Genomic DNA, 12,198 nt, shown 5'->3' on the forward strand with positions numbered 1-12,198 from the left:
TTCTCTCTCTCTCTCTCTCTCTCTCTCTCTCTCTCTCTCTCTCTCTCTCTCTCTCTCTCTCTCTCTCTCTCCTCTCCTCTCTCTCTCTCTCTATCTCTCTCTCTCTCTCTCTCCCTGACATGGCGGTGACATTATCACGGGAACCTCATACACCAGCCCTTTTTAAAGTCTGTCTGTCGTTCAAGTCGCGCCGGAAACACCCAACAACTGCACCGCCACCGTGTCAGAGGCTGTCATCACCTGCTCGCCGGGCGCCACCGGCGGCCTGCGACCGACGTACAGTCTCTGGCTGTACGGCCCTGACGACCGGCGGGTGGCCGAATGGACGCGGCAACAGCCCCACTTCCCGTACGTCAGGGTATTGGGATGCGCTACAGTGCGGTCCGCTCCCCTCAGGTGGCTCACGAGCCGACACGGGGCCGACCGGGTCGGCTACAGCACGGACGACACCGCGCCCCCTCCACACGCTGCGCCTACCGCTCCTGTCGAGTGACTGCCTGGCATTGAAGGATATTATGCTATCTTAAACTCTTTGGTTCAGGTATAAGTTCAGGTAGATCACGCTGATGAGCCAAGGAAGTGCTTGACGCTGTCGTAAAGTGATGTGGGCTGTCCACCGTTGGTGCACAGTGGCGGCCATCCGACGGCGTTGTGTTGCAGTGTGCCCATGCAGAACCTGTCCGGCGGGGAGCACAGGGCGGAGGTGCGCGCCCACAGCACGGCCGGCGCCAGCCGTCCGGCCGTGCTCCGCCTCCACCTGCAGCCGGGTGCTGACGCTGGCTCCGGAAGCAGCGGTAGCGCTGGTATGTACCGCCACCTGACGGCTGCAACCGTGAACGAGCCCGACACGCGCCGCCTCGCGCCGCCCGCTGCCGCCGGCGCGAACTGATCGGCCTCTTGTCAAATCATGGGAGGGCCAGCAAAGAACGCAGCACTGTCTGTGGCTTTGAAATGGTCTTAGGTAACGGGGTCTGTCGCCCTTGGTCGGGGCACAAGTCGCACGATGAAAAAGGGGCATCAGGACGAGCTTGGTTTGCTTGATTTGCTTTATGGTTCGCGAGCTCTTGCATCTTCAAATATGGAGTCCACGGCAGTTCATGGCATCGAGCCATTTCCTGCAACGCGCTCAGGGCACAGGCATGCGGCGTAAAAATCCGTAGGCTTAACCACAGCCGTGACTTGTAACTGTCATTCTTGTCTTGCGTAGTCAGTCTTTAATCAATTTTGTCTTCAAAAGGCACTACTGACGCCTACAAATGGCATGTTCTCCGTTTATGCGCACCAAATGACATGCAGCACAGTAGCGCGAATCGTATGCCACTGTCATTTCAGCGACCAGCCAGCCCACTGTGAACTTCGGCGTCTTGGGCGTGTCAGTCGCCCTTCTGCTGGCCATCGTCGTACTCCTGGTTGTCTCGGTACACGTTAGATGCCACTGCGCGGGAGTCAGCAGCACTAACTCACGTCAGAGCTTACCGGAAAGAAACAGTGCTGACCAGTCTGTACAAACAGGTAAAAGGCATGTTGGAACCGAATGGCCACGCCTATGACCAATGAAACCCGGAGGCCAGTCAAACATCGGCATGGACTGGTGTAATATCCGAAGTGCTTTGAGTACGAGCTGAATGTTTGCTGATCAGAGGGAGCCACCAGCCGTCACTATTGGTGCCGCGCAGTCCCTGTGTGCCACAGCGTTACACCACCGCTCGCTGTCCTGGCTCCCGCCAACTGTGAACCAGCGATAAGGCTGGCCGGTGACCTCTGGTCACGCGCCGCCCGGCCGACAGGGATCTGCAGACGAGGACGGTCCCTGCCGCCGCCGCCGCGGAACTCGCCTTCAGAAGAGCACGCAGTAGCGCCCCGGGTGAGCGGCTCGGGCACGCCGTCGTGGAACCCGGACCAGAGGAGTGCCCCAGAGTGATGCCGGGGAGGGGTCAGAGTTCAGGCCTCCTCGGCCAATGAGCCAGCAGCCATAGGCACAACGGGAGTTCGGATTTACATGAACAACAGTCGATAAGACGGTACCATTAGCCTTATTCTTCGGAGAAAGCCAGGAGAATGGAGACATAGTTGGGTTGATATTTCGGCAACATGCCTTCACCAAAAAAATAGCAGAAGTGAATGAAATGGCAGAAACTTTTGCTATTGTTTCGATAAAGGCATGTTGCCTAAATATCAACCCAGTTATATTTCCATTCTCCTGGTTTTCTCCGAGGAAGAAGGCTAATGCTACTGTCTATGCAAATAATGTAAATAATATATGTGAATAATGCTCCTCGCTAATGCACTGAACAACTTACGTAATTTTGAACAACAGTCGACTTAATGCAGCAGCTAAAAACATAGCTTGAAGCACTCAAAACTACACTAGGTCAGAAGTTCAATTGGCGACAACACAACCAGGATCGACACCTTGGGTCTCCATCATCAATACGCATCGACATCTTGGGTCACCATCACCGATATGCATCGACATCTTGGGTCACCATCACCGATATGCATCGACATCTTGGATCCCCATCACCGATATGCATCGATATCACTATTTTATTCCAGGGTTTAAGCCAGAGCAGTATCGACCTGCGCCGGTACCCGGAGCCGCCCATCACGGCAGAGAAGCCATAGGCACGTCATGAGGCTCCGACGGGTGCAGCTTGAGCGCGACCCCTGCGGCGCCACGGACTTGGACAGCGGTCAAGCCGGCAGCCGCCCTGCCGTCAGCAGACTGAGCCCTCTCCCGGCGCGACGCCCGTCCTCTGGCCCCACAGTGCGGCCGGTGAGGCCTCTCCCTGCGCAGCACCCGTCCTCTGATCTCCCGCAGTGCGGCCGGTGAGGCCTCTCCCGGCGCGACGCCCGTCCTCTGGCCCCACAGTGCGGCCGGTGAGGCCTCTCCCTGCGCAGCGCCCGTCCTCTGGTCCCCCGTAGTGCGGCCAGTGAGGCCTCTCCTTGCGCAGCGCCCGTCCTCTGGCCCCACAGTGCGGCCGGTGAGGCCTCTCCCCGCGCAGCGCCCGTCTTCTGGTCCCACAGTGCGGCCAGTGAGGCCTCTACCCGCGCAGCGCCCGTCCCCTGGTCTCCCGCAGTGCGGCCGGGCGTTAGCACCGGGTCCACATGCCGCCGTCTGGCCGCCCCAGAGCGCCGCCGGAGCTGACTCGGGCGCGCGCGGCGAGGACCCGACCGACGTTGGGGTGCCCCCCCCCCCCCCACCCCTAGGGAGGCGTCGTCCCACTGCAGCCGCGCGCTGTCTGAGTGATGACCGAGGATCGCTGGGGACGTGTGGTCCCGTCCGAACCGTGCCCTGCCCCGCCGACAACGCGCTCCTGATGCCGTCATCCTTGCTGGTGAGAACGGGAGTCGCTGTGGGCACGCACTCGTCCTAGAGCCGTGTCTGATGAGGCCGGCCTGCCGAGCGGGACGGACCTGACGGGCGCGCAGGTGGCCTGCCGTGGCCGCGCAGCTGACTCCACCGAGCCGATGTGTACACATCTGAAAAAACAAAACAAAACAAACCTAACAATCAGGCCTCTGCCGCTCTTGCCAGCGTGCTGTGCGCCGCTGGCAACTTCTCCAGTCGGTGGCCGGTGAACCGGCCCCTGAGCCGTCCCCTGTCCCTCGAGCCGAGAGGCTGAGCAGCGGCCGCCTCAGTGCGCAGCCGGCGGCGGGAGGGAGGCGCTACAAGACGCTGCACAGCTTCTGCTGTCGTGTTCATATATGCCAGATCGCTCGATCGCGTGCATCTATGTATTAGGTTATCTAGTTCGCACTCCCGATCTGACGACAGACCGGCCGACACACTGATAAAGTCAAAACCGTGATAACCCAAGCCACCGAATGCCTCTTCAGCAAGCACTTGATGGCCAGCCCGAAACCCTTGCGTCGCCTTGTGCGGGTGAGTGTCGCTATTGACAATATCATGATCTCTGCTTACTTATTGTCGCAGTGATTGCGTTCGTCCCACTCCAAATAGAATGTGTGCCTATGTCAGTATCAAGTCGTCTAGGGTTTTGCACCGGAGTGCATACAACATAAACAAGAACGAGTTGTCCGTCTGAACCTTCAACTAAACACATTGGGCCGCACACCATTTCTTCTAATTTGTTGCATCTCAGCCTCATTTCCTTGCCAAAGCGCAGCCCAACCCGTCCAGCAGAATGCGGCACCAGAAACAGCTCGCCGCACCACATCACATGTATTGCCTCTCACCAGACCTTCCACTAACACACCTCACTCACACAACTCACACCTCTGCCGGACAGGAGTCCCCGGCCGTCACCCTCTGCACACCAGCACCGCGGCGCCCTCAGCGCGCTACACAAACCGCGTGGCCAGCGACAGGATCTTGGTGAAGTCACCCGACTTCTTGTGGCTCATGTTCTGCAGCCGCTGCCGGATCACGTTCGGGATCGGCACGTGGATGCGTGTACCGAGCGGCGTGCCGTTGTCATCGATCAGCACCACGTTGTTGGTGTCGAAGCGAGGGATCATGGAGTGCGGGTGCTGCGTCTTCACACAGCCGACCAGCAGCCCCTTCCGCTTCTCGCCCTTGATAGCCAGCAGCACCTTATCGCCTGGGGGCAGCAAACGCAAGTCGGCGCCGTGCATCTGTACGGCTCTGTACAACCCAGGGGCTAACGTAGCCGGTGGACAGAAGCCGACGCAGCCTCTGAGCCACACGATGATCGTTAAGCACACGCGGCCCACCGTGGACACATCCACGGATCACCCGAACAGCGCGACGACGACGGCAGCCCGCAGCGGGTCGCACAGAGACCGCGGAACGGGAGCTGCATGGCTCGGAGCGCTCGATTCCACACTCGGCACGAGCATCCTTGCGCTGGCGGCTCCTGCACCAGGCACGGCACAGCCGACGTTGACCCTGGTGGTCTGATCCATGGTCACACATGGTCACGGATCGACGCGGGCGTGCGCCGCCGTCCTGCCCGCTGGGCGCGCCACTCACCGACGGTGGCGACCTCGCGCTTGTTGTAGACGTGGATGACGCGCGGCGGCCGACCCTCGGCCATCGCCTCCCTCCCGATCGGGCTGTTGTCCACCACCCGCAGGCGCGCCAGCTTGCGGATCTCGCCGCGCACCGCCGACGTGCTCAGTGGCGCCGCGCCGCGGCAGCCAGGCCCAACCAGCGGGCCGCACCAGCGGCGCCAGCAGCATGGCGGACGGCGACGGCACCTGGGTGAAACGGCAGGCTGTGACGAGACGATTAGGACCCGGAAGAGTCGTGGGACGCAGGACATTACCATGCAAGGGACGCGTTGCGTTTTCAAGTTAGGTTAATGGAAATATACCAGAGTAAAAGGCTGCGCAGGCGTGACGTCACCATGGGACTACGGTTTGGATAGCCCGCAAAGTGGTTTTTGGTTGATACTACGAAATGGTTGGTAGATATTAGTCACATGATTAAAAACGGAGATTTCGCCATTGGACTGGATGTGGTAGATATTAGTCACGTGATTAAAAGCGGAGATCTCGCCAGCGAACTGGATGACAATCCTGTGCTACATCTTTATTTTAGCGTTATGGGAATAAATACTGTATTTTGCATTCGAAACCTTATAAAGCCAAATCAATACTCGGATCTAAATCCGACAATAGGATCCCACTAAACTACGTTTTCTTGTTCCACCATCCGCGCCATATTCGTCGTGGCCAACGCCTCGAATATTCGTATGCAATGCGTTTTTTTGTAAAAGGAATGTTGGTATGTAACTAAATGTATATAATATGTAATGTTTACATTAAACCAATTAATGGACAATGATCGCCTATATATCTTCGTACCGCAGTACCTATATAGAGTGAAATTGTTGTTGCTGTGCTGTGATCAAGTGTTGGTTAACTCGCAGGTCTATAGTGTCGGATGGGTTAGCTAAAAATGGTGCGCATAGAATAATACCCCCACCGCCCTACTGTACCCCTTATTAGACTATTTCGGAGCTGGGATGTGGGCCACGTTTCTTTGACTGGCAAAAATCGCAAAACTTGCAAGAGATCGGCCCATTTGACATTAAAATCTATCTTGAACTCAAATGGTGCGCGTTGTATTTAAGCCTCCGGGGTTCACCACTCGCTACTCCCATAACGGCAGGCCAACTCTGCATCCGCCCGACAAGGCTCCTCCTAAGGCTCCAGGACGTGCATTCGGCGTCTCAATGCGCGTCCCAGGGTGCTGCGAGCCCGTCTGGGCCGCCGTATCTCATCTCCACCCGGTGTTGTTGTATGTTGTTGTTGTACTCTTTTACACGGACTGTTTCTAAGCACTTCCGCTAAGGTTATTCGGGATAAATCACTGATGAATGGGTTACCCTACCTCTCTGCCGGGGGTAGGCTGAGAGCGCGTTCCAGCAAACATTTTGTAGCTCTGGTGCAAGCCAACGCCATTTGCCAGTTTATAATGCTTCATGGATTGTGCTGAGCCGAAAATATCGGTTTATGGAAATGTTCATGTTTAAAACCGTCCGCAAAGAACGTTTTCACGCCGCAGTAGCGTTGGTGCCGTATGACTCAGTTCCATGATGAAGTCACAGCTTCGTTACCCAGAATGCTATAATGGGAGGGGGGGGGGGGGGGGGGCTCGGGTTGATAGATGTGGCTCACATCACTAAAAGGGAGTGTTTCACATTTGTATGGGGTTTTAAACTGGAACGGCCATCTTGAAGACCTATGAGTGCAGTCCGCAATCCCGCCCTTTTAAAAACCTGAGTCCCTCCAAATTCTAAGGCACACGACAGCGGGAATGGGAAAGGTTATAAAGAGAGCGAGAGGAGAAGAGAGAGAGAGAGAGCGAGCGGGAGAGAGGAGAGAAGAGAGGAGAGAAGAGAGAGAGAGAGAGAGAGAGAGGAGAGAGAGAGAGAGAGAGAGAGAGAGAGAGAGACAGACAGACAGACAGACAGACAGACAGACAGACAGACAGACAGACAGAAGACAGACAGACAAGAACAGCGACAGACAGACAGACAGACAACAGACAACAGACAGACAGACAGACAGACAGAGACGACGACAGACGACAGACGACACGACAGACGACGACAGACAGACATACAGACAGACAGACAGACAGACAGACAGACAGACAACAGACAGACATACAACAGACAGACAGACAACCGACGACAGACAGACAGACAGACAACATACAACAGACCGACAGACCGACGACCGACAGACAGACAGCAACAGACACAGACAGACAGACAGACGACAGACAGACCAGCAGACAGACAGACAGGACAGACAGACAGACAGACAGACCAGACAGACAGACAGACAGACAGACAGACAGACAGACAGACAGACGACAGACAGACAACCAGACAGACAGACAGACAGACAGACAGACAGACAGACAGACAGACAGACAGACAGACAGACAGACAGACAGACAGACAGACAGACAGACAGACAGACAGACGCCAGACAGACGACAACAGAGACAGACAGACGACAGACAGAACAGACGACAGACAGACAGACAGACAGACAGACAGACCAGACAGACGACAGACAGACAGACAGACAGACAGAAGACAGACGCAGACAGACAGACAGGACAGACAGACAGACAGACAGACAGACAGACAGAAGACAGACAGACAGACAGACAGACAGACAGACAGACAGACAGACAGGACAGACAGACAGAAGACAGGACAGACAGGACAGGACAGACAGACAGAAGACGACGACCGACAGACAGACAGACAGGACGACAGACAGACAGACAGACAGACAGACAGACAGACAGACAGACAGACAGACAGACAGACAGACGACAGACAGACAGACCAGACAGACAGGACAGACAGACAGACAGACAGACAGACAGACAGACAGACAGACAGACAGACAGACAGACAGACAGACAGACAGACAGACAGACAGACAGACAGACAGACAGACAAACAGACCGACAGGACAGACAGACAGACAGACAGACAGACAGACAGGACAGACAGACAGACAGACAGGACAGACAGGAGACAGACAGACAGACAGACAGACAGACAGACAGAACAGACAGACAGACAGACATAGACAGACAGACAGACAGACAGACAGACAGACAGACACCCCTGACAGACAGACAGACAGACAGACAGAAAGGATAGATAGATAGATAGATTAGATCGATAGATCGATAGATAGATAGATCGATAGATAGATAGGTAGATAGATAGATAGATAGATAGATATATATATATATATATATATATATATATATATATATATATATATATATATATATATATATATACACATCGGAGAGTACTTCAAAGTAACCTTGGCATTCACGACAACATAATAACGCCGTTCAAATCCTGCCATTCCATAAGCCATGCGGTCAGGGCCAAGAAAAACATAATTGTCAAGGCGTTCATATCTGGCGTTCGTAGGCGCGATTTCCAGATATAATGGCCGTCAACTGGCTCTCAATCAATGTTGTGCACGCTACGATGACGCAATCAAACCATGACGCATCAGCGGGCATATTTGCTACACAGAAAACTGTGCTGTCTAGAACAGTCTTTTCCACTTAAAAAGTGTACCAATAGTTAAAGTGGGCTTGTTTCATCATATCTGATGTTGGCTTTAATACCTTCATATGTGAAACATATCCTTTAAGAAAACCGACGTTGGAAAAGAAAATAGCTAAAGTTTATTGCTGAAATAATTCATTACAAAACCAAACACAGCGCAAACATGTCAATTCAAAAGGCACACGAAGACGTGGAAAAAGACGCTTAAGAGGCTCGGAAAATAAAGAATATAACTACATCGTGTCAATGCACTCGGTGGACTCACCGTACGAAGCAGCCCGAGTATACCTAATGGTGCGTTTAAGCCACTTCTGGGCCTACAGCCTACTTTGCAACTTCTCCGTTGCCATTGCCCCCCTCCCCCCCCCCCCCGCAATCAGAGCGCATCCAGCGGGTTTCGCCGATGGCACATCTGGATGACAGCGAACTCGCCGCACGTCATCCAGTCAGCATCGCGTTCGGCGGCGGCGCGAGCCGTCTTATTGGTCATGCCGACAACCAGGTCAGCCTTGAGCACCCGCAGCGCCACCAGAGGCGCCGGGTGGAAGCCGTCGAGGGCGCGGCAGAACGCGGTGCTCACAGGCCATGGCCGGTTGGCCAGCAGCTTGCGGTAGTTGAGGTCACCCTTGAACAGCAGCAGGTTGGCGCCCTGCAGACGCCAGTAGAGGTTGTGGCACAGTTGCTTCATCCGACAGAACGGATGCGGAGACGTCCAGAAGGGCGAGGTGGCCACCTCCCAGGCGCCGGCGCGAAAGTTCCTCCGCCACCTGGCGGACAGCTCCGGCAGCGACGGGCCCTGCTCGTCCGTCTTCAGCCGCTCCATCAGCCAGTCGATGTCGACCTGGGTGGTGTCCGAGACAAACCAGGGGATCTCCTTGATGTGGAAGGTGATGCGCTGCGCCAGACCCGCCGACGTCAGGAAGTCGGCCAGGCACAGGTCGGCGAACAACTCGAAGCCGGCATTGTCAGACACGAAGTCGACGCGAATCCTCTTCTTCTGGCGCTTCAGCGAGTTCAGATACGAGAAAATGCGCGACGTTTCGTCGACAAGGATGTAGCTGGACAGCTCCTGCAGCTCTTCCATCGGCGACTTGTCCTGCGACACCTTCACACCGCCCGTAAGCGTCAGGTCGTACCTGTTACCCCACAGCGAGACCATCATCAGCTGGATAAAAATGGCCTTTATTTTGGAGGTTGACAGCTTCTTTGCAGCTTCCAAGTCCGCCAGCAGGCCCGTAGCGAGCTCGTGTGCGGCCTGAACAGCATTTTCAAAGCTTTCCACCTTCTGATCATGGAAATAGTCGTAATCTTGCAGGACGCCGCTGGTGTCCAGGATGTCGTAGAGCTTTCTATACAAAAAACATTCCACGTACAGCCAAGAACCATCGTGCCAGGAGGGTGGCACACCGTCTACGTGCGCCGCTTCAAAAACTCGGTTCCAGTCAGTGACATCACCCGCTTCTCCTGTCAGAGGCGTTAAAAATCGGTTGTTCGTGAGCCCATCATAAAGTATTTCTAATTCCTTCAGTACCAGGTCCAAAGACTCGCGTCCAAAGGCACCAATCTTCTCAATCAGCATAAGTTCTTCGCGGGCGAATGTAGCCAGGACAGTACGCAATATAGACTTCATCCGTTGACTGACGGTGCGGTACGACCAAGTACCGATCACATTGGCAACCATGGGCGGCGGCGCCACCGCCACAGCAGTAGGGCAAATTAGTGTCTGGCCCATGATCGCCGGGTGTAGCTCTGTTACAGAACGATCAGGCCGCAAAATGAAGTTTCTCAAGATGGGTTATGACGAAATGTTGTCCATCCCAACCACTAGTGCTTGCTCTTGGTATAGGACTAACATTTGGATTGAGCAAATCATTTCGACTTTTCTCGACAACGAATTTTGCATTGTTTTGCAAAGACGCGAAATTTACATATGCAATAGATAAGGTCAACCGCCTACTCTGGAGGTGTAATAATAATTATTGGAGTAAAACGTGCATGTGCAACTACTGTATCTTCACTTTTACGCATCGTTACCTCAAGGCAAAATATCTCAAGTATTCCATTAATCAATCACGGACACTCTCAGACGAACTGCAACTTACTGAGCATCATACCATATGCTCTAGCTTCTGTTTCAAATAAGAATAAAATAAAATTTTGTCTCAAAGGCCACTATGTTTAGGCAAACATGCCGTGCGCCATAAAATATCATAAAATTACAACTCCAAAACAATACATCACAACAAACTTAACACCATAAAATGCCATGCACCATAAAACATAAATTTCAAAACTACACGTTAACCTCATCTGTAGTTGTTTGTCCAAAACACAGTGTCTCTTGTGAAATGTTTGCGAAATTGTATTCGAATTTGAGACCAAAGCCATGGGTGTACCGTATGAAGTGCTTCGAAAAATACGTCTACCAAGGTCATTTCCCAGTTTCATAACTCCTCGAGTGAGAGGAAAAGTTTACTCTTTTGTAGCCCATCGATAGCAGCCATGGTAACTAAATAAGCCTAAGTTTATGTGGAGATGGGATAGCAGCCCATCCCCAACTATCGCCGGTCAACGGAAGTACTGCCACTTGTGCACGAAAGGCTACAGCTGTTGGCTAACTTGGCTGTAATGTGCCGGCATAAATGGCGCGTCGCGATGTTCCTCCCAACACAGCGCAGCATACTAGAAGCCATACGGAAACGTTGACTGAAGGCCAAACTTTGCACAGATATTGCAGCGGACTGAATGAAGTGCTCGCCGAAAGCCGGACATTACGGGGTTCAAAACAGGATGCTGCCATGCACTGCGTACTTTTGTACTTAGCTCAAGCCGCAGCACTGATGAGCCCATCCCTCGTCTTTCAATAAGCCTACTGTAAACTTCCCGAAACAAAACAGCAAAACGGTTTAGGCAGATAGGCAAATGATTTGCAGAAGTACACACTATAACTATAGGCATAACTACTTTCTTTCAGGTTGCTGGACTGGTTCTGTGAGCACTGATTTCAACGCTAGCATCACAGCTCGAATATACTCCACATAAATGCAATGACCCGATGTGAGCCGGTAGCGCACAGCCCCAGCAATAAGCGGGTGCTGCGATAGACGGACCCAACACAGCGGGCGGGCAGAGGTACCACCATCTGGAGCTGGGAGCGACAGCAGAGGCGGCTGCAGCTCGCGGGCTGACCAGCGTGGTGGAGGGAGTCACGTCTGGCCGTCGGCACCGCCCGGGGTGGAGGCCGGCGGTGCCTGCGGCTGCTGGTCGGCGCTCGGCGGCAGCGCTGGCACGTGACCGCCGCCGGCACGGGCTGCTGGGCCGGCTGGAGCCGCATGGACCGCTGATCCCGCGGCTGCTGGTCTTTCCCGGACGCTTGTGACAGGTGGGAATGACTCCAGCGCAAATAAAAGGTAACCAGGCGGGCACGGACGGCGCTAGATTGGCCGCGAGTATACTACCTCGGGTTCCGGCCAGGGCTGAGAATTCGGATTCGCGGGATTCGAATTGATTCGAGTTGACTCGAATTTTTGGAATCCTCGAATCCCAAGTACGAAGATTTGAAACATGACAGCAAGGACTCAAATCCTGAGAACCAGCCAGTCCTGAAAATACTCATTTAAATACGCGGTGGAATACATTATGGGTT

General features: G+C 54.1%; 2 protein-coding genes across 2 annotated transcripts; both read right to left on the bottom strand.

Moving 5' to 3' along the window:
- Positions 1-4,170: 4,170 nt before the first annotated feature.
- On the bottom strand, positions 4,171-5,131 carry mRpL14 (mitochondrial ribosomal protein L14). Its single transcript, XM_037236762.1, has 2 exons — positions 4,958-5,131; positions 4,171-4,565 (listed from the first exon to the last, which is right to left on the bottom strand). Exons 1-2 carry the CDS (start codon positions 5,019-5,021, stop codon positions 4,306-4,308), a joined length of 324 nt encoding a protein of 107 aa, XP_037092657.1. The 5' UTR covers positions 5,022-5,131; the 3' UTR covers positions 4,171-4,305.
- A 3,517-nt stretch (positions 5,132-8,648) lies between these two features.
- On the bottom strand, positions 8,649-10,495 carry LOC119112530 (damage-control phosphatase ARMT1-like). The gene has a single exon (XM_037236749.1). The coding sequence runs from the start codon at positions 10,282-10,284 to the stop codon at positions 8,929-8,931; it is 1,356 nt and encodes a 451-aa protein (XP_037092644.1). The 5' UTR covers positions 10,285-10,495; the 3' UTR covers positions 8,649-8,928.
- Between the last annotated feature and the right edge of the window lie 1,703 nt (positions 10,496-12,198).

Source organism: Pollicipes pollicipes, unplaced genomic scaffold (genome assembly GCF_011947565.3).
Source record: "Pollicipes pollicipes isolate AB1234 unplaced genomic scaffold, Ppol_2.1 Scaffold_2555;HRSCAF=2994_pilon_pilon_pilon, whole genome shotgun sequence".
Classification (NCBI taxonomy): domain Eukaryota; kingdom Metazoa; phylum Arthropoda; class Thecostraca; order Pollicipedomorpha; family Pollicipedidae; genus Pollicipes; species Pollicipes pollicipes.

Bases quoted from the DNA above. Each gene is read 5' to 3' on its own strand.
- LOC119112530 (XM_037236749.1), bottom strand. From the start codon at position 10,284: ATGGGCCAGACACTAATTTGCCCTACTGCTGTGGCGGTGGCGCCGCCG.
- mRpL14 (XM_037236762.1), bottom strand. From the start codon at position 5,021: ATGGCCGAGGGTCGGCCGCCGCGCGTCATCCACGTCTACAACAAGCGC. The intron at 4,566-4,957 runs GTGAGTGGCGCG...TGCTGCCCCCAG, and splicing joins GCGCGAGGTCGCCACCGTCG to GCGATAAGGTGCTGCTGGCT.